General features: G+C 36.5%; 1 protein-coding gene across 3 annotated transcripts in view; it reads left to right on the top strand.

The window, feature by feature from the left end:
* LOC119651795 (protein spinster) overlaps positions 1 to 27,290 on the top strand; it is a 97,359-nt gene that overhangs the window by 62,546 nt on the left and 7,523 nt on the right. For 2 of the 3 annotated variants that reach the window (XM_038055585.1, XM_038055567.1), the window contains exons 2-7: positions 12,713 to 13,070; positions 17,809 to 18,135; positions 19,601 to 19,862; positions 25,141 to 25,239; positions 25,300 to 25,437; positions 25,507 to 25,648. In XM_038055585.1, coding sequence (XP_037911513.1) covers positions 12,713 to 13,070; positions 17,809 to 18,135; positions 19,601 to 19,862; positions 25,141 to 25,239; positions 25,300 to 25,437; positions 25,507 to 25,648 — 1,326 coding nt within the window. Of the gene's footprint in view, positions 1 to 12,712; positions 13,071 to 17,808; positions 18,136 to 19,156; positions 19,419 to 19,600; positions 19,863 to 25,140; positions 25,240 to 25,299; positions 25,438 to 25,506; positions 25,649 to 27,290 lie in introns of all 3 variants that reach the window. The other variant, XM_038055578.1, reaches the window with a different exon arrangement.

Consider the following 27,290-nt stretch of genomic DNA (forward strand, 5'->3'; position numbering starts at 1 on the left):
AAACGACGAGCAAATTCCATTATTGATGGATGTTTTTCCTCAGATCTTGAGAAGATTTCTTCTCCTCGTTCAGTATCACCTAAAAACAGACAATTTGAAAATTGCGTTTTTATAATAAAAATTAGATATGTATTAATTTTTATTTACTGATTGAGGAGTCCTAAATTCGCATCGGCTTGATATCGAGACAGACCAAATGGGACAAATGGGAGCAACTTATCCCCACTTTTTTTGGCCCGGGGACTCCTCTTTTTGGCCTTAACATCCAAGTATCGAAAAATTAAAAGCGTTAGAGGCGACTTACAGTTTCGCACCAGCCAAAAGGTAACTCATCAGACGCTAGGAGAGAACCGCTTCGGTCACGCTCCTCCCAGGCCAAAGGTGAGGCAGCGTCTGATGAGTTGCCTCTTCCCTGGTACGAAGCCGTATCAAAACCTACTCAACCGGAAAATCTAACAAAAAACCTCGAAGCTGCCACTATATCCCCGAAATACCCTCTATTCTGTTAAAATGAAGATATCACATACTTTAGTTTTTATAAATTGACTAGAAACCCCTCTAAATTCATCCTACATTTTAATGAATGTAGGATGCAATAATGTAGGCTATGCAGTAGGATACTATTAGCTTTGGTGAAAATCGCACTATTACTAATAAAATTACAATTGGTCAAGGTTGTAGCGTTTGTGCAAATTTACTGCAGTCAAGAATGTTAGCCTATATACTCATATGAATGACCAACTAAGTACAAAGGGGGTAAATGTCCACTAAAATAACATAAGTAATTCACAATACAATCCATACCTGAAACGCCGAGCTTTTGAATTTCGACTTGCCGACGAGCCCCCCATTATCCACCCCCGAAGAAAGCGAACTGAGCGCTGTATCAACAGAATGCAGCCATTTTTTAAAATATTACAGAATTTATGAGTCAATAAATAATACAATTTGTAATTTTTTTTTGACAATTATTCATCCGTAAATTTTGGGATATCCTTCGCTGAGCAATCTGATTAGCATTGAAATCTTTTCCTTAAATTTCCCTTCATATTTGGAGAAAAAAAGTAAAATTCAGATTACAAAAATAACCGTGAGGCACTACAAAGATATCATCTAAAGACAAATCGTATAAGCTGGAAGGAAACGAAAATTTCTAGAACGAGAGAGAGCGTTTTCAACCAAATGTCACATGCACTGCCTAAGTTTGAATACCATTTGTAGTTATGGATATTTAAGTTTTACTTTATGCTTATCCTACTGCTGAGAGATTGTGGATTATGAAGACAATGGGATATGTCCTTCTCCTAGTGATCATGGATATCGTACATACTACCAATAGACGATTTCCATCGTGGTGTTTTAATTGGACTTAAGACCATCTTTGACAAAGTTAAATGTATCACCTAAAGTAGTTTTCCCCCTACTATCCATTCATATACACAATGAAACTTACAAAACGTTTTAATGTTAACTAATCTGATTCATCTAGATAAACCTCTTATTTGTTTTTTATATTATATGGAATTAACGTAACCTATACCTAAAACTACAAGTCATAATCAGGCAAAAGAAGTTTGTTTTCTACGTCATTTAGATAGCATTGAGACGTATGTTAACATAATGATTCCTTATCTATTTATTCATGACTAAACAGTGATATCAATACATGATTATCAAAGGGAAAGAATATTATTTTGTCTGCTTTTTTAAAGCTGCTATAAAGTATGGTATATGGCAACCAATTATAACTTACATTTTTCTGCAGAAGAGAAGAAAAAGAAAAAATATTTCAAAACCATAGTCAAATCTTGCATAAAATTCTTTCATTTTATTCTCAAAATCTAAATTAAACATATTCACATCGATTTTGTGGAAGAGCTTCTGAGAGAACCTAGTATGTAGTAGAAAACGAGTAAGAATTACAAAATTGAATTTGATTAAAATTTCTCAATAAATAGATTTCAAAAGGTTACAATCTACTGACTATTATTGGATTTGAATATGACTCTGTTCAAATTACGCTAACTGAAAATTTATTTTTCATCAATTACCGATATTCAGGGATTATTTTTAGTATATTATCAGATTCCTTGCATAATTTCTGTTCTAATCTCAATTATATCAGTTTAGTAATTACTACTAGGGACCAATCCTATTAATTAATATATGTATATGCACAGACCAGGTAAAAGAAAACCTTTCAGATATTCATTCATTTGTATTACACAAAGGTGGTTTATCCCGACCGTTGATGTAGTTGTATTCAAAAGCTAAAGTACATCGCAAACTATCCAGCATTTTCATGCTTATTTTCATAAGACTTTATGCAAAGTACGAATCACTGTGACCACCTTTAGTAAGAGCGTTGCAAAAATGGATACCACGGTAAATAATGGGAGAAACTTATTTACACTCGCATACAAAATACCTTTCTTGAATGCATAATGGTTTTTTCCGCAAACAAAATTGTTTCCTCACGAAACTCAATTTTACATTTGCATACATCCATGTAAACTCTTTAACATCTTGGTTCGAAAAATGTCATTTAAAAATAACCTATTCTGAAATGATTAAAAGTTGTTTTAATGAATGATTTTAGACATTTTTGTTCTCAGAAGTAAATTAATGTTTCTTTGTTTTAAACACTATCCTCTTTTAAATTTTTGAGTTCAAATTTATTCAACTTGATGGATCGCATCGAAATGGTTATGACTATCGACTATGCACCTGAAGGATACTGCATAAAAAAAAAGATGTTTACTATTCCTGAATGAATTAGAAGTATAGTGTGACAATTTGAAAAAATCAATTTTTTTCTTTATATATTTCGAAAGTATAACATGTTGAAAATGTACAGTCAAAATCTCACATCGAAACTGGAAATATTATTAAAGTTATAGCACAAAGAATAGAGCATGCCGCAGCAAGTATCATCATCATCAACGGCGCAACAATCGGTATCCGGTCTAGGCCTGCCTTAATAAGGAACTCCAGACATCCCGGTTTTGCGCCGAGGTCCACCAAGTCGATATCCCTAAAAGCTGTTTGTCGTCCTGGCCTACGCCATCGCTCCATCTCAGGCAGGGTCTGCCGCGTCTTCCTTTTCTACCATAGATATTGCCCTTATAGACTTTCCGGGTGGGATCATCCTCATCCATACGGATTAAGTAACCCGCCCACCGTAACCTATTGAGCCGGATTTTATCCACAACCGGATGGTCATGGTATCATTCATAGATTTCGTCGTTATGTAGGCTACGAAATCGTCCATACTCATGTAGGGGGGCCAAAAATTCTTCGGAGGATTCTTCTCGTGAACGCGGCCAACAGTTCGCAATTCTTCTTGCTAAGAATCCAAGTCTTTGAGGAATACATGAGGATTGGCAAGATCATAGTCTTGTAAAGTAAGAGCTTTGATCCTATGGTGAGACGTTTCACGCGGAACAGTTTTTGTAAGCTGAAATAGGCTCTGTTGGCTGACAACAACCGTGCGCGGATTTCATCATCGTAGCTGTTATCGGTTGTAGGCAAGTATAGAAATGGAAATTAACCCGCAGTAGCTACTTCAACGTCGCTTCTATGTAATGTCTTCGATCCTATATTGTTACAGTCGGCTGACAAATGTCAATAGAATAAGAAATCGACACAATATACGGAAAAGAATTTTGGAATATTTCATTAATAAGTTTTTTTTTACGAAAAATCTATAGTCAAATCTTTAAACGCGCTTTTCTCGAAACCACGTTTTTGAAGTTCGGGGAAGCAATCATAAAAATCCGTTAGCTGATTTAGATGAAATTTGAATCCCTTATTCTACATACCTATGTCCATCCACAGAACCTTAAAAATATGAAATTTTCTAACACCATATATATTTTTTTAATAATTTAAATTAAGAAAAAATATAACAATTTTGAAAACGTCTTTTTACAAATCCAGCATTTTTGTTATTTTTTAAAACTGTTTGCATATGTGAGGTTCCACATATTTCGACTAGTCTACAAAATAGAAAGAAATTTATTTTTTCCAATTCAGACAAACACAGAAGGTTGTGACTGTGGCTTCCCGAATAAGATAATATTTTTTTTAAGGATCCTATTATTTGGTCATAGGAAGCCTGCATTGATTAATGTAAAATTGAGTATTGCATTGTGTTATTTTCTTCTTAAAAAATAGAATATTTTAGTTTTAATTCCAATTTTCTGTATAAGTATATCCACAAGCAATCTTATTGTAAAAATTAAATTTTCAAAAGTCTAAGTAGAATGATTAGTAAATGAGAGTTAATTTTTGGTGTAATGGCAGTCTTTACATAATCCAAGTGTAGTATTTGTATTTATATATATACCGAAACAACAAATGTCAGTGTTGATTTAACTCCCATGATCTGTCGTGAACAAACTGCATATAATTTGTTCATTTTACTCATTACGTTTTCCAAACGGATTATGATACAAAATTTTCAATTAACGAATTTGATAACCATTTTCATTTGTTTTTTTACTGTTAAATTGGGCTGCTCTAAAAAAAGAGAGGTTGTTGGAAGCAGATCTCTATCTCTGAAATCTGAAATCGAAAATTCAAGCGTCTTATTCTCTGTCGTCCGAATCACAATCATAATTTTACATACTAGATATTAAAATGGCGGAGCTGTAAAGACAAATCAAAAATCGCACATCCAAAATAAAAACGAGAAATTATTAAGGGACCAGAACTACTGATGTGTAAATTTCAGCTCGATCGACTGAATTGAAAAAATGTAACTTAGTAAATGTTCTGAATTTCGATCTGAATTCTGAATCTCCCAACATATTCTGCTTTCGAAATATATATAAAAGAAGAAATAGATTTCTGGAAACCGTTACATAGGAAAACCGGAGTCAGATCCCGCATCAGATTACTGAAAACAATATAGACCAATACAAGTTAACGTTAATGCTGAGATGCCAATGCTAAGATCCATTCCTTGCCAAAGCATTAACGTCTGATGAGTGATGCAGATTTTGCAATAACATTGAGTGTTTGAAGCAATACTTTTTTTCTAAAGTAAAAGCCACACTTCGCGACTTCTTTTGAGACTGAAGAAATCATTTCCGATCACTGAGACTGCATCGATATTATTCAATTCCCAGTATATCTAATAGGCAGTACCCACACTAAATCGTCCGTATTTACAAATGCTTGGAAAAACTTGTCCGTATACATCATAGGCATACAACGTCTAAAAGTATCTATATGTGGTTTAGTGCCTATGATGTGTACCGATATGCTCCCCCAATACATTCGCAAGTCCGGCCCATTTAGTATGGATACTACTCGTTTGAAGTACTGTAATTCAGTTCTTGACCTCATGTGAAAAGAGGAGATATTTTTGAATGTTGAGGGAATCACCCTGTGCAATGACGGGAAACTAATATAATCTTTCGTACTACATGTGTAGGACGGTGGATCTTTTGCTTGCTGTATCGTATCAGTAACTCCAAACTTCCCATCGTAAATCAACTATTTATCTGCATCTTTGATGAATGGTCAGCAGTTTATAATGCAAAGAAGTTATCAATAAACCTTTTACTGTACTTACACATATGTATCTACCTTACTAAGTAATTACTCAGACACCTAATAAATCATAACGTAGTGTCTGTGGATAAGCAGCAAATATGATGGGTGATACACTTGGAGCATTACGTAAACCGAACAACGACCTACTTTAATGGTTGCTTAAGGTGCAAGTCTGAATACGATTTATGGCCCATTCACGTCTATAATTCTATTAGCAACTATAGATGCATATCTGTGCATTGGGGGCACAGAAAATAAGGCGTTAATGCTACGTCAATAATAATGCATTCAATTAACAATATTACAAGATGAATCTTTAAAAGAAAAGCGAACGTGCTTGTTAATTGTGATACAATTGAACAAACAATAAAATTACATATTTCCTGTTCACTTCTTTATGGAATATAGCACTCAGTCTTTTTTTTATTTTTAAGGTTTTGTGTGAAACAAAACCTTATTAGAATCGAGACGGTGTCTGTCTGTCCGTCTGTCTGTCTGTCTGTCTGTCTGTCTGTCTGTCTGTCTGTCACACCCGATTTATTCGGAAACGGCTGGAACGATTGTCACGAAAATTGGTGAGAGTATGTAATCTGGTGATCCCTTTACATGCAGTAAGTGGCGCCATCTTATGTTAAGTTTAAGGGGGGGCTCCCCGTACATGTGAATGGAGGGTGCAAATTTTTTTTTCACAGAATGTAGCCATGTAGGGTATCAAATGAAAGGTCTTAATTAGTACTTTTCGAATCTCGTTCAATATTTGATATTAGATGAAACATAGGGGAGTGAGGGTTCAAAATGTGACCCACAAAAAGTGTAACAGGTCTCGTTCTCAGAACCTATCCAACCGAAAAATCTGAAAAAAATCACATGTCTACGAAATCTAGGCCTCAAAATATATCCGGTTCCGATATCTGCACAAATAAAGTTAATAATAGTATATTTCCACATTTTAGAAATTTACCCGGCACCCCCCTTATGTTCATCCCAGAAGTACAAAATTTGGCGTGCGTGTAACGATATATAACGCACAGTTTGGTCAAGTTTGAAGAAAATCCAACAATTATTAACAAAGTTATAGGGGGTGAAACTTTACAATTTTTTGTGAATTTCGTTCACTCTACAACCCGCATGACGTCATCATCACATATCAATTCGTCAATACCACGACGAAATGAGTTTTTATGAATTGGGTCGCAGACAATTATTTTGTTTTAGGTTTTTAGTTATTTGTCAACCAGACATGTGTGTATGTAGGTATATAATATATGCGTGCTAATGAACTTTGCGAGTAGTGCCTAATTCAGTTAGATATAAGACGTAAATCGGAAATATGGGTACGATAAATTTAGATACGTGCATATATGTGTACAGTAGGTAATAGGCAGTTTGTTTGTTTAGGGTGAGCGTGATATCTATGGTTCTAATATGTACGTATGTCTCGTAGTTTGGAAAAATATGAAGGATTATGTTGGATTTGTAGCTATAATATATACGGACAGAAAAATGTGCGTCTCTTACATAAGATGAACACAAAACCTTTATACCCGAAGCGCGAGCTTCCGGTATTCCGACTTGTTTATTTTTTGGTTTCATGTCACTCCTTCATTTTCATTGTCATCACTTTCAATGCTGTGCAAATGATAAGCTCACAGCTACGAGATTGGGATTCGAACCCGGGGCTACGAGATTGATAGACTGGAGAGCTATGCTCTTAACAATCGTTCTAAAGGCAAATTGGAAATACAAAAAAGGACAATGTGAAAATCACTTCATGAAGTAGAAACTGAAAAATGAAGTTGGTGAACCAATAGGGTTTTGTATAAAACTTCGGCTTACTGTTTTTTATAGGAAAATTTAAGAATATGTTTCCAATATTTTCCCGTGACAACGATAGCGTATTTTTTAAGGTTTTGTCGTCTGTCTGTCACACGCATTTTGCTCAGAAAGGCTACAATATATGTGTCATGAAATTTATGGCGTTGTGGAATTTTGTGGCACAGCAAGCAAAATAAAGAAAATGAGTTGTTCTGTGTTTTAAGTGGCATTTTATAATTAATTAAAACCCAATACATTAGAGTACACATTCTTTTCATGTTCTACTCAATAAATATCGATTTATTCACACACGGTCGCTTTAGAATTACAATTTAACTGTTTCCCATCACCATCCCTTACGTCTGCATATTTGTAGCAAGTTTTACGGTCCATATTGTCTTACCTACAGGATTTTCACATCCAAACACGATGTATTTACTTTTGCCAGATCACAGAGCTGAATACCAAAAGTCTCAGATATTTATACATGTTCTTTCACATAGGCAAGTTTTCTCGGTTGGTTTTCTTTTGATCTGTCGACTACCGCGGCGAAACTTCGCTACCCATAATATCTGCGTATGCTCTAAAAGTCAACATGTTCCACCCGTGTATGTCGTGACATCTTCTTCCAATCTCGTGGCGCTTTTCAACGGACTTTTATGTGAATTGCAAAAGACGTCGCGTTTTTTTGGAGCTGCCAGCTTCTGCAATGGGTCGTCCCACCTTATGTCCAACTTTGTTGTTTTTTATACCACCAAATCATGGTGGACTGTATTCATCAAAACCGTTACTTTGTTTTGTAATCTTGCGGAAATTTTGTCCTATTTTATGAAATGACGACAGGTAGCGTAACTTTATCAGTTCACCTTTTCTGTCATTTTGTCATTCAGCAAAAAGGGATATTGCCAAATATTTACTTCGTTTCGATTTCTGTTTAAAAATACTGAAAGGTACCTATTTATCTAACGAAGTATTGAAAAATGAGAAAAAAAATATTGATGAGAATCGGCTCTTTCATATCCCTACAACACCTTGGCACTTAATCCGTTATGTTTGGTAGAGGTGACAGTTACGCACCAGAGAATTGCCTCTGATGTTGACTATCACCAAGGGTCCTTCTTGTGTAGCTCTTCCTCCTTTAACAAGCAAAAGTTTTCCTAAAACTGACAAACACTCTGTATACAAAGTATGATCAAAAAATACAGTGAATGGGTAACAAATAACGCAACATTTTGTTACCTTACATCATGCTCAAACAACAATTGCTGAAAAAACCCTACTTAAAGTGTTTCTTGAAGGAGAGGAGTTCTCGTTCAATCACCAATGTTAAGCGTTGTTGAGAGTTGTGATTCTCTGACTGAACAAATTAATCTTAATATGCCTAGTTTTAATTGCCTTGGAAAAAATTTCTAAATTTAATTCATAAAAAATAGGACTAGACAACAGAAAAATAACATTATTGATCGCCAAAAAATAAGGAGTTCAAGGGGTCAAGGTTTTCCAAGCCAGGACCCCGACTAATTGCAAATATCTGATTAAATCAATGGGGGCAACACGGAAAATATTCCAGAATATTTTACTTTTAACATTTCTAGTCAGCTTTAATTTGCATTCCTAACAAAATAAATAATCAGCCAATACTAATGGATTACATATATTTTGGTTAGCAGCGCAGAAAGAACAAATTGCGTTAATTTGTAGAATTTATTTCCCAATTTGAGAATAGAGCATTTTGCATTTTGAGTTCAAGGGTTGAAATGTATTTAAATGTTTATTATTCGCTCCAAATGCAGAAATCAACCTCACGAAAATTTCGTAAATTGAATCCATTAATCTAATCTAATCAAAGTCAATTTGCAACTATTTGCATAAGTCTTTCCCTGCTTACAACAAAACAATGATTCTCAAGTAGCTCACACCTTTAAGAAATCGAAATAACAAAAACAGAAATATGTTTGTTGCGCGCCCAAAAATATGAACGAAAAATTTTGTTAGAATCAATATTTTTGAAGAACTGATAGAAGATTGGGCTGTGTCATGATAATGTTTCCAATATATTCATTCAAGAAATGCTGAGTCTGAGAAGAGTGTTTTCCAAAATTTTCCTCGTATCTATTTCTTAATGGAAAAATAGTACGATTTCAATGTTTGGAAGCTTGGGCGTATTTATGGTCGTAGCGTTGAATTTTACAGAAAGTTTATAGCCTTGAATTTAATATATCTCATATATATCTTCTTCTTCTTTAGCCTTTCTCTCGTTAAGAAAAAGGGTCGGTTGCGCCATTTTGCTTTGTCAAAGGCCTAATTTGGATGCACACGCTAGGCTTTCAAATCCCCATCCACCGTATTAAGCCACATATATATATAGTAAAAAAAGCCCACGGACTCTGTTCCCGCCCAACCAGACCGAAGGGCGACCAACCTAAGGATGGGTTGAAGGCAACACCCGAAGGCCCGCATCACACCGATGATGCGTTTCAACGCAAAGTGTGTGCGACCATGCGAAAATGTATTGCTACATCCTGATTGTCGTAAACACTTCAAGCAATGACGCGGTGGTTCTATACTACAGAGACACGGATCTTAAATGGAAGAGAGTACGAATCAAGACTGCAGCCCACTAGGTCAGATTGTTACCGGACAGGACTCTTCGGAATATGGTACAGGTTGCAAGGATAACGACTTTTTAAATCTCCATGTGTAGTCCAGCCCTAAGATCGCGGGCTTTCAGCGCTTTACGTAAATTCTGCGAGACTACTCCCGTCCCTGAAATTACCACTGGGACTACATTGATCTTTTGTAGTCTCCAAGTCTGCTTCATATCGTCCGCCAAAGGGCCATAGTTCCGGATTTTTCCGTGCTGTTTTTCAACAGTGTTCCGGTCTAAAGGTACGGCTCGTTCTTCCTTCAGAAGCAGAATTAGATCGGGCCTGTTGTGATTAACACTGTGGTAGACAATAGTGTGATCCCACAATAGTTTGACCTGATCATTTTCCAAGATTCTCTGCGGAGTATACTTATAGTAAGGATGGTAAGTTGTCACTAAGTTATACTTCAACGTAAGATTCTGATGGAGAATCTCGCAGACGGAGTTATTACGATTGGTGACGATGGTCTTCTCTTCACAGTTGCATAACCTACAACTGGAGTTGGTGATTGAGGAGTCATGAAGGATGTACCGTTTGTAATTTTTTGTTGGGAGCGAAGCATCCTGAATCCTGAAGTTAGGAATGCTTCGGTCTCATAGAAAAGTACACCATTTGTCAACCATTTGTTGGACGCTTCGATGTCAATGCCTGGCAACAACAAATTTTGTATATGACCTCCGTGAATGAGTTTCTCTTTCCACATGTCGATCTTCTGTTGGACTGAAGTAATATTCGAATGGGATCCTATTCTCTGCTTTTCAAGTTCAAAGGAGATAATTTATTATCTGCCATGATGGTAGCCTGATGTATTTGACTAGAGGATTGTTTCTCGAAGAAAAACTCACGAATGTTTTCAAATCAAGGACCATGTTGCATGTTGTTGTTTGCAAGCACTACCCTTACCTGTCTATTGACAGATTCTAAATCCGTATTACTCCACTGTATCACACCGAAAGTATATAGAAGGACGGGAATGGCGAAGGTGTTGATTGCCATGATTTTATTTTTCTCGAACAGCTCAGTTTTAAGGACAAGATCCAGACTTAAAATAGTGATCGTTCCGATGCTTGTAGTTCTTCTAAATAAAAATAAAACTAGGTAGCTTGCTCCTACTACAATATATTTTACTAACTATTAAAATATATTGTAGCTACCTTAGCTTAAGTACTGAGGAAGAGAGTAAGTAGCTTTTGAAATACGTATTTACTAACTATTAAAATATATTGTAGTAGGAGCAAGCTACATAGTTTTATTTTTATTAAGATCCAGACGCTGTTCAAATTCGCCCACCAACTTAGATTTAATTATTGCCACAGGAAGTATCGTTGCTTGCAATATGCCGAGGTATTTTAGATGTCGTCCGAATCCCTACCCTCAATTTGGATGTACATTTCGACAATATGCCATGTTTGACCTGGAACCTACATTTGCTTTCATGCAAAAGATTGGATAGCGGATTCAAATCCAAACAAAACCACACTGGGCCTTGGAAAATGCCACGCCTGATTGGTATCTCTCCTGATGTTTGAGGATACCGATAGCTTCGTGCGCCAATTTTTCATCACTGTTCTCAAGAGAAGAACCACATTCGGGTTGATTTTGTATAAGCGTAACACTTGTAGTAACCACGAATGTGATATGGAGTCAACGGCTGATTTATAATCGATGTAGGCTGTCGAGATGTTTCGTTTTTGGTGGACACCCTGCTTTACAGCTTTATATTTAAATTCACTAAATGACAACGACATTTTTTTTATAATTTTCACATCCCTGAAAGCTTCAAATTACTTAGCAAATTCATCGTAGCAATTAATAATTCAGGATGTCAGTATATTATTCCATAAAATCGTATTTCCCGTTCCATGAGATTCAAAGTACATAAATGATTCAATTGTCAACATTTATTTTAACTTTTCGTGTCTTGTATAATTCATACCTAGAATTAGATTTCACGAAGCGCAGAATAAACACTAAATTCATGTTCTTAATTTTTTCATTTAACTTTTTTGAATATCACATGCAATTAATAAGCAACCCAATGTACGATTTCGTACGTAACTTCTCTTATTACATATCACGCCACTTCACATGACAATTATTGTGAGGTTTTTTTCCAGCGAAATTTCACATTTAAAATTTTTATTGCATTAGTGATAATATCCGACAAATGCCAGAAAAGGTGCTAATTTTTAATTTCAACGTTAAATATGTTATTTTTTCGAATAGGATTTAACAAGTTTAAGTGTTTTCTAAGAACCTCGATGATTTATTTTGATTACGGATGAATTTGGTCATTGGTAAATTTCCAAGTTCATCCAATGTCCTTACTCTAATCTAGTTCATACATAGAGAATTTATCTAAATCTATACACCTTTTTGTTATCGCATGAATATCGCTCCTGGATTGAATCGATGTGATTAGGCTTGTCATGATACGATTGCTCACGTATTCGCTTGAAATTTACCGGATTTTCGGGCAAAATTGATAGTGTATTTTACTTATGACGTGGAAACAAGTGTGCAAACCGAAAATCAACACACATTGAAAGAATACTGATAAAATTTGCTTATCCTAATTTCTGATATTCCATACGTTTATCTGACATCATTCTGTGTAATATTGATGCAATATTCCTACTAATTGAGCTAACAAAGTCCTTTCATTTATATTTTTTTTTGTATTTCAGGTGTCCTCACAAACATACAGACAGATTTTCAAATAGGTGACGATGAGGGTGGTCTGCTGCAGACAGCGTTTATCCTTTCCTATATGATTTGTGCACCTTTATTTGGATATTTGGGCGATCGGTACTCGAGGCGAGTTATAATGGCAATCGGTGTATTTATATGGAGTCTGACGACGTTGCTTGGATCATTCATGAACACGTATGGATGGTTTCTATTGTTCCGTGCCATGGTGGGTGTTGGCGAAGCATCATATAGTACAATAGCGCCTACAATCATCTCAGACCTCTTTGCACATGACCTGCGATCTAAGATGTTGGCGCTATTTTACTTTGCCATTCCAGTTGGATCAGGATTGGGGTAAGTATTCTCATTCATTTTAAAAAGCATTTTTTTTTAGAAGCTTTCATTTTTCTTCCAACACATTTTTGATGAGAAAGTAGTTCTACTTTAAAAGGTATATCTAAATATTCAAAGATGGGTCAAAAGTAAGCATAGTCTCGAAGCAGAACACTTCATTATCCACTATTTCAAGATTGAATAGGAGAAAAAAATCGATATTAGTAAAATTTGAACCGAAACAGAAAATCCCCTTCTTTACTCAATCTTAAAAAAAATATGTGTATAACCATAGAGTATTCACATAGTTTGTTCTTTTTTTGCTCCCATTTCAATATCAACGAAAAGATAAGCCTCCATCAGCAGAACAAGCACAAAGATAATTCCAAACATCTATAACGCCGGCACAATTCCAACACACTCCACCGACGTAGCCATCGTTTCATTGTCTTTGAAAAATATTTGGGAATTTTTATTTCGAGCATTTTTATAATCTGTTAAAAAAATCAGACCTTTAAGAAACATCATATTTTAATCACGAAATTCCGTGTACATCAAAGCTTTGAATTGAAATTCCGAAATTTGTCCTACTTAAAAATTGAAAGCAAAGATGGAAAACTTTTAAGAAACTATGATTGGTTGCAGAAACTCGCCTTCAATTAAAGACAACTCCACTAATCATAAAACCACAAAAATTTAAATACATATCCAAATATCAAATATTTAAGGAATTCCCTAAGTGTTTGATTTGATTTATGCGATAAATGCTGTTCAAAATAAAAATATTTTACCATTTTAATGACATACAACTTCAGTTAAATGCATGCTTGTAATCCAAGAGCAGGTTTACTTAGAAAGACTGAAACATCACTGTCAACAAGTAGGCAAACGGACTACCAATCGTCTGTATACCCTTTGAGTTTCCCTTTGGTTCAAAAGGATCCTATGCAAAGATCATAAGAAAGCAGGAAACTGGGTTCAATGCAGTTATTGTTAATATTACTGAAATAACAAACAAACTAAATATGGGATGAAAATCAAAATTATTTTTCCGTAGATTCAGTTTTCCATTTCTTAGTGATTAGAGCATCAAGCGGCCGCAATATAAGATCGCGCTTCAATTCAAAGGGATTTGAGTAATATTTCCTGGCGAGCGCATTGCTAACCAGAATTGGCTCTTGGGTGCCATTTCGGCCTAGAAATGAAGTGCTGTAACATACTTGACAGCCGTGCTGTCGATTACGTTCCATTCAATTTATTTAATTTGCTAGTTTTCCGAGAAACGGCACATTTCCAAACTTTCAGGAGTATCAGACTTTTGCCTCCATCGAACTGATTGCAAACGTTGCTCCATACAAGGTTACATTCTGTAAATTTGTATGGTGATGTTATGTTTCATTTTTATTGTGCATCAAGCTCTCGATGGTTTGATTCCCTCTGCCATTCATTGTCATCAACGGCGCTCTAGGCCCCTTAGCAAGAAACTCCGGACATCCCAGTTTTGGGCCGAGGTCCACAAATTCGATATCCATAAATGCTGTATGGAGTCCTGACCTACGCCACTGTTCCAACTAAGGCAGGATGTCCCACATCTTTTTGTACCACATTGCCCTTATAGACTTTCCGCGTATCGCTCATAAATTTCATCGTTAGATAAGCTTCGGAATCGTCCATTCTTCTGTAGCGGCTAACAGTTCGTAATATTTCTTGCTAAGAACCCAAGTCTCCAGGGAAACATGAGGACTGGCATGACTGCCTTGTACAGTAAGAGCGTTGATCATATGGTAAGATGTTTCGAGAGAAACAGTTTTTGTGAGCTGAAGTAGGCTCTGTTGGCTACCAAGAAGTGTACGCTGGTTTCGCCATCATACCTGTTATCGATTGTGATTTTCGACCCTAAAAAGAAGAAGTTATAATCTTCTCCCTTTATTGTTCTCATTTGGCCATGCCATTTAGTACTGTTGGTTCATTGATTTATGCTGCTGACTTTACCTTGTGTATTTCTTCTTGTCTTCATTATTGTGCAACCCAAAATCTCATCCCGTCAGATCAATCTGGATGAGAGCAGATTGTACATCTCGGGTGGTTCTTGCCGCCATTGGTCGGGTGGACGTAAAGACAATGGTGGTTCGCATTTACAACAGCATGACAGATCATTCTTTCCTGGGCCAAGAAAGGATGCATGATAAGGCATTCCCTTTTCGTAGACCGTTGTTGATGGTGAATGGTCTCAAGACTGATCCTGCTGATTTTTTCTGGCCTCGCACACGGGTCAGGGTCAGCCTAGTCAGTGTTATTAATTTGTTCAGGATACTGAATTCTCTTATGGCCAAACTTATGATAGTTCTCAGCAACTCTATAGTTGCTACACTGCATACTATCCCGCTTTTTATTTATAGGACAGATAATGCCTCGTTGTCAGTCATAAGGCATTAACTCGCTGTCGCAAATCTTAAGCGTAAGTTGATGAACCACTTGGTTGCTTACCTTCATATTTAACCAGTTCTGCTGTAATTCCATCGGCGCCTGGTGACTTATGATTCTTAAGCACCAACTGTTTCTTCCATGCTTGGTGGTAGCAGCATTTGTATGTCTTCATCAGTTGACAGGACCTCCAACTTTCCGATATTTTGATTATTGAGTAGTTCATTAAAGTACTCAACCTATCGCTCCAATTTGGAATCTTTCTCTCAACTGGTTCTCCTAGGCTTCCTTTTCTGCCTGTAAAAATCGCTTATCTGCTTGACGGAATTTGTGAGAGGTTCGTGCGCATTCCCCCGTTCTTTGAGGTTACTGCATTGCCCAATATTATGCATTCTTCTGTTTCGTTGCTAGGTTACATCGTCGAACCAGTCGTCCCGACTTTTTTTGCGACTGTAGCGTAATAGATTTTTGGTCGTACCAAAGATAAAGTTAGTTTGTCGATGCTTCATCTCCTCTGTTGACTAAGGTCATTGTGATTCCATTTCCCCTTTATAGGTGTTTCGAAGGACTTTGTTATGGATGGCTTCAATGTTCAATCTCACCTTATCAGAGGGTATTGGAGATGGTGTTATTATCAAAGTTCGGAGCATTATGCCAACGACATATTAATCCGAGTCTATATGTTCTGACATTTGTCATTTTGGTTGGAAGTGGTCCCATCTAGTGAGGCCCATATTTATTTGTGGATCTCTTTCCATGCGAAACAGGTACTTCCAACATCCATTTCGTTGGACATTCGTAGTTGAATAATCCGCAGTCCGTTGTTGTTAGTAACTTTATGCAAGCTATGGGAGTGTGTCCATGTCCGGATAGCTGAGTGGTTAGAGCACAAGGCTGTCGTACGGAAGGTCGCGGTTCAAATCTCGCTGGCGACAGTGGGATTTGTATCGTGATTTGACGTTGGATATCAGTCGACTCAGCTGTGAATGAGTACCTGAGTCAAATCAGGGTAATAATCTCGGGCGAGCGTAATGCTGACCACATTGCCTCCTACAGTGCTCTGTAGTATACCGTTACTGTCTTGAATGAAGTGCTCTAACACACTTCAAGGCCCTCATCCAATATGGATTGTTGTGCCAACATTTTTTTATTATTATTTTTGGGAGATAACGTATCGCCTGAATACGGGCTCCGTCCCTACTTAAATACTCCATGTATAGTTTTGATATCATGGTTGGGGTAAGTTTCGAGGGTCCATTCAACTGCCTCGTGCACCAGTCCACGTTTCATCTTAGGATCTATACTACACTTTTACCACCCTTTTCAAGCCGCAAAATATTAACAAGTCCAGATATATTTATTCATCCAGAAGATGCATCATTCTGCATGATAAAAATGCTCAACATGACAAAACGAGAACCAATTCATATCAAGTTATATAATAATCGCCGCCTCCCTAACGAATGGTCACAAAACGCCCACAGTTAATTTAAATTATTCGTCATGAAATTACCTAACGTTTATCTCAGTGGAAAGAAATCAAGACTCTAAGATGCATTCCCACAGCAGACGAATTTCTTTCTCAAAGGTCAAGATATTTATTTTCGATTTCCATGAAGTGTGGATATGATGATTGATATTACTTATCACGTTGATTGAATCATTGAATACCAATTAAAATAATCATAAACTATAAATAAACGGAATATGCCGTCTAAGCAAGCGGAGACATTTTCATAGAAATCAGTAAATACGGTGAATGCTGAATAGGCGGGAGGCTATGATCCGGGTACATAGTTTCATAAGCCTGTTGATTTCCCCTATTATTTTTTAATCATATCAAATTTGTTGGGGTCGAAAACATTTGATCTTGATCATTTAATTAACATTTCTCCATTCGATTCTGATTAAATGGAACGTCAGTAATATTGCTGGGTTGGCGTATCGTTTGCTATGTTTAACCATTACATTTGTATGTTCTCGCCTTAAATTGTTGGGGTCATCATAGCAACCTTTCTATGAGTCGAATTTCATTTAATGAAATTTCAAAATTCAACACCTACTAAAGGATATTGGCTTGAAAGCAATGTGTACAAAAAATATAATAATTCCAATTACTTCCCAGCCAAACACGACAACACTTATCAGCATCATCTAGTAATACTTTACAACAGCTACCCATTGTTATTCAATTGCACTTCGCGGTCCAAAACGATACGCCACTAATTTTTTTTTAAAGATGTGTTTATGAAAATTGACGACTATTGGAGAAGATTACACCGATGTCCAATTACAAGTGAAATTAAAAGCATCCTTTCTTATTTTTCAATTACAGTTATATTGTTGGCTCGGAGACAGCGCAGTTAGCGGGCTCATGGCGATGGGCTCTAAGAGTGACCCCCGTTCTGGGTGCAGCGGCAGTTGTTTTAATTTTCTTAATACGCGAGCCCACCCGCGGACAAAGTGAAGGATCCCATGAAATGAAGGCTACAACTTATAAAGAAGATATCATCTATTTGTTGAAGAACAAATCATTCATGCTATCTACCGCAGGATTTACATGTGTAGCCTTTGTTGCAGGAGCCCTGTCGTGGTGGGGACCGAAATTCATGCACTTGGGTACACAACTTCAACCGGGAAATGAAAATGTTTCCTTAAGCTCGTAAGTATTTAGAAGAATTATTTAATCATTAATAAGATGAAATTTATCTGATTATGTGCGTTATTTTAGTAACATTATGAAGAGTCTAAAGCTAACCTAACATTTCTACCAGAAAATTCTTTCGTGAAACTTAAAACGATGTCCTTGATTAGGTCTAGGAACAGTGTTCCTTCGCGACCAACAAACACCTATGTGTTGTAAAGGTAGTAGTTCGGCGAGCCACAAAATCCACATTCTGATTCCATATTTGGCAGTTTCGGATGGAATGTAGTGCCCAAAAAGACATCCTCCACGGCTTGGAATCAACTGTTCATCGCCTGATACATTATTGGTCTATTCATACTTTTCCAACTGTTCCATTAGTCAAACACATTATCACAAGCAGCAGAAGTCAAATGTTCTTCACGATCACTAAATGAAATACAATTGCGAACATCTTCAATGACATTGTAGTTCAACTTTTCAAACTTTTTCCATATGAATCGTATACTGACATAAGAAGCAACAAATCAGATTTTTTAATGGCATGCTTTTTTAAGGAGATTGAGCTTGAGTTTCCTTATCATTACATTTAAAGCTGTGTGGCAAGCCTAGCCCAAATATAAACACAAACGTCAATGACAAACCAAAATTCGAAGCCGGGGTAATGAGGTCGCATCGTCTTTGGTTTGCTGTATATTATTCTACCTGGTTGCCTGTCTGCAAATCGGAACATGATGATGAACCCAACAAATACTAAAGAAGAATAATAAAACCCCATATACACCGTGAAAGCATTCTTAATAGCTGCACATTGCTGCACGATCCCTCTCGAACCTTGCACAATTCAATAAACAAAATTCTGAAATAAAATTTCGTGGAATATAAAAAATATAGTAGCAGTTAAGATCGTTCCTTGAAAAATAAGAAAGTGATATCAGATTCCAATTGATTTATGTTACTAAATAACGCACACTTAGATTATTTGAATTCTAAATTTCATAGCTTTAATAAACTAATTCCTTTAATTACAACAAAAAAGCATATCGTATAAGTTCGGAGTTGTGGCAATGATAGCCGGTATCATTGGCGTACCGGTTGGATCGTATCTAGCTCAAACATTACGCAAAAGGACAACACAGTGGGATCCTCTCATCTGCGCTTGGGGTCTATTCATATCAACACCCATGGCGTACTTCACGTTGATAACATCCCACCATTCGACGTCGTGGTGCTTTTTATTTGTTTTTCTAGCAGAAGTAACGTTGAATCTATGCTGGTCAATTATTGCGGATATTCTTCTGGTAAGCACAGGATCCTTCAAGCAAGTGTGGAACGAAAAGAGCTCAATATGATCAACTGCTACACTAACGAATATCCTCAACGCGAGTTTTTCGACTGAAACATCATCTTTTTTCGCGAGAAAAATAAATTATTCGAAACTTTGGTTAATTTATAAAAAAATCCTTTATTTTTCCCATTACAGAGTCTCATTCACGTTTGGCGCGCTTACAATGATTTCGGGTGTAATTGGTGTTCCACTCGGTTCAGTGCTTTCAACGATGCTTGTAAAGCGTTTCCCGAAAATTGATCCGTTGATTTGTTCGGCCGGTTTATTTTTAAGTGCACCACTTTTAGCACTTTGTATGATCCTTGTTTCGAAAAATTCGATTGCAGCCTATATCCTATTATTTATCGGCGAGGTAGCAGTGAATTTGAATTGGGCAATTAATGCAGACATATTATTGGTAAGAGACTGAAACGAAAACAAGGGGTTTTGTATTTTCACAAGACCCTGGAACATATTTGTACAAACAAATAACCAAACATTTAAAGTTTTTGAATATTTTTTTCGTGTTGTAAATATTTTGCAAAACATTTGTTTTTATTTTCATAATTTTATGTGTAACTTAGTTCTAAAATATGAAAAGCTCTCTTAATCGGTGCGTGGAAACTTCCCTACTGGTGATTGGGACTTTCATAATCGTGGTGTTTTGGGTTTTTCTCGTCGCTTTCTCTGACGCTTCTTGGCTTTCTCTTCCTAAATTTTCTTGTTTTCTTTAGTGCATTTCTTACAATCTAAAAAATTATCCAAAGGTACATCCATCCACAATTATAGTATTGCCGTATGATATATTAAAGGACATCAGCGGAACATAATGAAATTGAATTATTCTCAATGAACAATTTATAAATCAAATCTTGAACAAATCATGTGGATAAATTCTAAATGTTCCAAATTTTTATTACAATAAGCTGGTAATGCCGTGGGCGTGTTTTGCTAGAACCAGATCTCTTCACATTCAAATTTACAAAATTTTAGTTATCTTCGTTAACTTTCATGCCCTAAACAACCAAGTTCTTCCATTCACTCCATATATATGGCGCCTCTTAGCGAAAAATTGATAGACGAAGTCTAGGTTAATAAAGTAGGCATCTTTATTTTGTTATTTAGTACAAGCAATAGCTTGCGTTGCTTTCCAATTAGATCGAATTGCGCTTGATAGACCATGAAATTCTTAAAGTTCGCATTGAATTCCCATAGAATTTTGACATAAAGACGGTTCACAGAAGACATATTTGCTTCATAATCATTCAGAGTAAATTTTTTGCACAAGTTTTTATGCTATTGCATCCCCCCATTTTTAGGTGTTTCACTGGACAATTTTTCATACGTAAACTGCCAACTGAAAACAGCCTCTGCCGAAGAAAGGATATGAGGCCAATCATATGCGATAGTTATACTATTAATACTATCAATATCAATATTACCAAGTATTGATTAGAAGGCGTATATTAATAATAATAATCGTTGGCGCAACAATCCATATTGGATCAGGGCCTTGAAGTGTGCTAAAGTACTGCATTCACAGTAACACCTGCATTCCGGAAACACAAGACATATATTGCATTGGATAATAGACGAAGGGGAAAAAGAAAAAAATCACTATGCTGTGAAAAAGAGCCGGCGTCTCCAACTGAACGAAGATGGAAGTCGCGACGAGAACGACATGACCCTTTTCAGTGATTATTTTTCCTTCTTCGAGGTAGCCTTTTTCAATTCTATTCACATTTCAAAAGTGAAAAGCAGCATTCAATACGTCCCAAATCAGTGCTACACAGTTAATTTTTATCTGCCTTCTACATATTATGCTTCCCAGTAGTTAATTCAATTAGGTAGCATAATGGACGAATTGTATTAAATGTTTTGATTGGTCCACCAGTAAGTTAGCAGATTTAAATTTCTCTCTCCATACATGCAAAAGGGGATTAAATTTTTTTTCCACCGAATATAGTCATGTGGGGTATCAAATGGAAAGCACCGATCAATACTTTTCAATGATGGTCGCAGTTCTGAAAGTGAATGCACAAGGGAGGAGGTCTGAAAAGTAGTCATTCTGACAAAAAAATTACAAGACTGTCGCTATATGGTGTCTAAGCTCCGAAATACCTCCAATACTTCTTTAAATAGTATACTTAGTTTAATAGTATATTACTAGATTTATTAGTAATTGACTGCAAACCCCCCTTAAAGTCATCATGGGGTCATGAATGAATGCAATAATATAGGTTATATAATAATATAAAGCATGATCCTACCAAGTTTAGTGGAACTCGCACTATTACTAACAAAGTTATAGTAGGTCAAAATTATCGCTTCAAAGCAAATTCTTAGATTTTGAATGTCAGTAGCACGCGAAAGTGAATATTCTGATATAATATATGCATATATACAATACATCCTAATCACTAATGGAAGAAATGTCCCCTAAAATATTTTTGTATAGGAAATACACAAAATCTTTCACATCTGAAGCGTCTAGCTTCTGCTTTCCTGACTAGTTTCTTTTGCTTATCAGATAACATTCTCGCCAATTCCCGGGCATATGTCCCTTATTCTATCGATCTCAGGCTGGAGTTTCCTGGCGACGGCGGGCATAAATTTATGAAGGTGTGAAGCTTCCGAGTAATCGTGGCTCTCAATTTCTATGTGGTTCTTTCATATAGCAGCACAGAGAGAACATTAGCTGGAAGGCAGCCTCAACTTAATGTCGGAGTTATGATAGCTTCATTTTCAAATTTTGGATAAACGGCGAAGCCAAATTCAACACACTTCAAACGTCATGCAACATCAAGTTCGGTACCATATATATATATAAACTGTTCGACGTCCTTGATATAGGAAGAATGTGATAACCAGCCAGATGAGACCAGTTATCACCACCGTAGTCGGGGAGAAAAAACAGCAATGATAAAATGCAACCCCTCTAAGATTTTAAACCGATGCCGCACATGATATTTAGTCTGTCATACGCTACCCTCACAATAGCTATGAGTTTCTTCGGAATGTCCTTTCTGTGTAAAATGTTCCAAATATACTCCCCGTTGCCAATGACGAAAGCCTTCTCGAATCGATAAAAAGTATGGGGAGTAGTGATCTGAACTACGCGCAAGGTTCCACAAAGATCCGAAGGGTGATAATTTGGCTGATACATGATTATCCAGAGCAAATCAACTTGATCTCTGTCAATTAACTTTACAAGGTGTTCTTTGATATGTTCCGCATGCGACTATCTCTCGAATTGTCGCAATCAAGACGGTCGCCCTTCTTCGCAATTCTTAGAATTTACGAATGATTGGAAGTAGGACTTTGAAAGGACTGGAAAATTCCACAAAGAGACCGGAAAATCTAGCGACTCTCCATTTGGGTGCGTTGATTGTAAAGGTAATTTCGGTTCTGTTTGGAGAAGCAGTCCATATCCTCGCAATACAATGGCTTGCCATATCATTCACAAGAAGTGGAATTTGATCGGAAGTTATACGATTGAGCATTTTGGAGTAGTGTTCCTCTTCAGCTGTTTATCATCGTGGATGGGAAGCCGGGGATCATCAAAGGACTTGCGATTACATACGAGCTCTTTCGTAATGCAGTATGCAGTAGTGAAATCGTTATTATATTCCGCACGTACGTTTCCGTAGTCCGCTAAGTCGTGGAAAACAACTTCATCCGCATTAGGGACAAAGGCATTTTTGTTGGCGGCCCAGTGCTCATTAGTATTTTCGCTTGTATAGCAAGCAGGTTTTTCTATCGCTAGACAACAAGCAGATACCGAAGACACCCAATTCGGAGCGCCGCTGCCTTTTTTATTACACATATTCAGACGACAATTTCTAAATTATTGCTGAATGTGATATGGTCGATCTGATTAAATGTTCGTTGCCGGTCAGTCAAATTCTAAATGATCCTGTGAACTTGTTGTAAAGGCCATGTACTCGCAGACCGGGGATAACGCGGTGAAAGTTTCAGAAATTTGATATAATAAAAACTTGATTTTTCTATTCGCTAGTGTTATTTATTGGTATTGCAAATACCGATATTTCGGAAACCACTTGTTTCCTTCATCAATGCTAACAGGTCCGTCAGTTGCAGAAATTTAAAAATCGTCACCAAAGCCATTTCTCTCTATCGCATGCCCGAGCAAGCAGATAACACAATGTCCCGAATTGCGTGTTATTGCTCTTTATTCAACTTTTCGAGCAATTTCGCGCTTATTCAAACTGTATTCGGCCTAAAAAAAATTAGTCCGTTTTTTCTTTGACACTTATTGTCCGGACTTTGCTAATTATATAAATAATACGTTAGGTAGTTCAAATGACGTTCCACAAAAAGTGACATTTTGATCTCATCAGCTTTCTCTTTCACGTGTTCCGGATGGAATCGAGAGGTTTTGTAAGCCAACGTGTAATGTATCAAGCCATCTCTGTTTCGGTCGGCCTTTGAATCGTTTTCCGTTACCATCAGCACAAATGACATTATCGTACCATCGAAGATCCTTCAGTCGCAATTTCTCGACGATAGTTGCAACGCCATATTGACCACAAATGTTCTCGTTTCGTCTCCATAACACTCATTGTTTTTGTTGGTTGCCCGCATTCGGAGCTATCCAATTTTTTGCCTACAAATCAAACCTATGCTGATCAAAAAAGAGCTAATACCTCCTAAACAGATTTTTCTCTTCTTTATCTACCGAAACGTCGGATACCAGTCGACTCCAGTTGTGAATGAGTACCTGAGTCAAATCAGCGTAAAAATCTCGGGCGAGCGCAATGCTGGCCACATTGCCTCCTACAGTGTGCTGTAGTGCACCGCTACGGCCTTGAATGATACAGTATGGATTGTTACGCCAACGGTTATTATTATTATCTACTGAAAACTTGAATATTTTCCAATCCGAAATAATTTTACAACTAATTTGAACAACTATTATCGCTTTCTTTGGTGAATGTGAGGATTTATCGCGAACGCAATTTATCCTGATATCAATTATAACATATTCACCAAGAAGAGTGAATTCAACCGAATATCTAATATTCTATATTAGGAAAGGAGCCAATATTAAAATTTGGAATAAATTTCTTCATGTTTTGTCATTTGGCACATCGCCATGCAACATGTTGTAATAAATTTAAATGGTAGTTCTGAGTATGCATCAATAATCCGCTTCAAGCTAAAAAAAACAACTTATCATTAAGCATATTTCTCTCCGCTTCGCCTAACTAATTCAACCTCCTACAAAAATAACACACGAAAACCCAAAACACCACGCGTACACTATCGCACTTGCAACTAAAATAAATCACAATTCTTCGCTTAATTACATGTAGTTCTTCGTTTGTATGCCTTTACCTGTAATATATGTGCTGACTTACATTGCCCAATTTCACATTCTTCGCTTAAATCTCAATTTAATAACGAAGTTTCCCTCAATATCCCTGTTCAGACACTCTTCCGTGTTCCGCGCGCACTTTCGAATAGAGCGCGCCATCTGTCGTTCGATATGTTTGTTATCTATGTAATTCCGAAATTTCGCGTAGGTGTCTTTGGATTGGTATTGAAAGCAGCACCATCTATTGAGAGCTTTTCATTATCACGTTTGCTTGCACGATTTGAAAACAATTCTTATCAATGTAAATTAGATTAGATGTAATTGACGCTAAATAATTCTTATCTCTCACTGTCCACAGTACGTTGTAGTACCAACACGAAGATCAACTGCTGAAGCTTTCCAGATTCTCATCTCACACGCCTTCGGAGATGCCGGCAGTCCTTACCTCATTGGAGTGGTGAGTACAAATCGAAAAAATGCTGGCGGGATTGCATTTAAATTTTTGATTTCGTTACAGTTTTCTGAAGCAATTAAAAAAGCAATGCGCGGCCAGCCAAATGGAGTATCTACGCCGAAAATAATAGATGGGATCGAAAGTTTAGCGCTGACGGTGCAAAATGCTACAATGACCTCAGCAGGGGTTCCACATAATCAGGTATTTATTCATACAATCATGTCTAGCTAAAATTGATTGTTTCCATCTATTGATTCCTTTCTTTTCCAGGATCCAATTAGCATACAGTTCCAAGCATTACAGTACGCGTTATTCACAACGAATTTCGTGGAAGTTTTAGGTGCTGTTCTATTTATATGCGTAGCGGCGTACATTATTAAGGACAAGGAAAGGGCAAATCAAGCAGTTAAAGGTGAGTGCCTTAGAGGTATATTTTCTTTGATATTCTTTCAATTTAGGGTTTACATATGTATGACACGTTGTTAATTCCTTTCTATTCAGGTGAATTTGCTACTAAAAATTCAATTACTAATTTATAATCAACACGTGATTGTAAGAAATGCACTTATAGGTGGTTAGTGTATGTAGGATTGACTATACCAATATTTCAGGTTTGCTTGCATAACAAATAACACTGCAGATAATCAGCATTGTATTTGTTAGTCTTAAAGCACTCAGCAATCACTCAAACCTAACTCGAAATAAATATCCCCAAATGAATTTGATTCTTTTGAATACTAAATAGTTTTGTTCACTTGAAATTGAAGTTGATGTACTCATCCCAAAAGTTACTGCAACGTGTATTCTCTACGTCGTTTTGTTACGTTCGTCATCAAAGACGGTTTCTAGAATATCTAAAGAAATTAGCAAATTCCGCGACTAATATTATTTTATAGACATCCTGAAGGCCGTAGGCAATATATAAAAGGGGTCATTCGGATGTTAAGCGCGTGAAGCACTGTTTTAAAACTGCTATGAATACGAAACTATCGACTTAAAATGCTCAACGCTTCTTTATTGAGGCTTCAAAATTAAAATTTCACGGTTGCTAAAAAAACACAAAATAACGGCCGCACTATATGCATGTTGCAGCCCGAGAGGGCAAAGAGAGCGAATCACGCGGGGAAATACATAGATTTTACAAGCAACCTGTAACCAATTCAACAAAAACCAGTGGCAATTTGGCAGTTTTTGAACATATCGTACTCGTTTTTGGTCATATCTCTTATTGGACAAATTTTTCTCATTTTTGTCTAATTTGCATGATTATAGATACGTGTACTCGTTGATAATTTTGTGAAAAAAAAAATGAATCAAATTGGTTCGCGCATCAAAATCATATTTTGAGAAAAAGGTTTTATTAATCATTACTGCCATGTGCGAACCGTTCTTCGCGCGCTTCGAAATTAGCTAAAAGAATTAAAACGAAAGTATATATTGCGCAGTTATTTTTGAACGTATTATCTATCAAAATATGTAGAAAGAAAAAAATCGAAAAATAATTTTTTTAACACTAAAATAAACCCTTAAAATATAGGAGTATAATGCGATGATATAATATGTAGATTAGATAAAGTATACATACAAAACACAGAAGGCACTATTCATGTTGGGTAATTTTTTCCAACGTAATCAATTGTTTATCTATGCACACGTTTCAATGGTAAATGTCATCAAATAGTGGAAATTCTTTGCTTGGTTTTTTCTTAATGAAACAATGGTAAATCTACCATTCGTTGCTGCAGATTTGGTTGTATGCTGAACCTCAGATTCAAAGGAGGTAAGGTTATTCATCAACGTAAACACAACTTTCTATCCTTGGAGAAAAAGCTGAATGTTTCATCCATCGATTTCTTCGTGACGTCACTTAGAATGACTGTGAGTCAAAACAAATACAAAAGGGAATCGGCCGATTTCTTCAAAAATTTGACATTTTGGAAGTAAAAATCTTAAAATGACTCTTTATCAGTTGAAGCGGCAATATCATTATCGAGGAATTTTTCTGTTTATTGTACCCTCAATGCGTTTGCTTGCACACGTATATCGACTTTCAG

Source organism: Hermetia illucens, chromosome 1 (genome assembly GCF_905115235.1).
Source record: "Hermetia illucens chromosome 1, iHerIll2.2.curated.20191125, whole genome shotgun sequence".
NCBI lineage: Eukaryota > Metazoa > Arthropoda > Insecta > Diptera > Stratiomyidae > Hermetia > Hermetia illucens.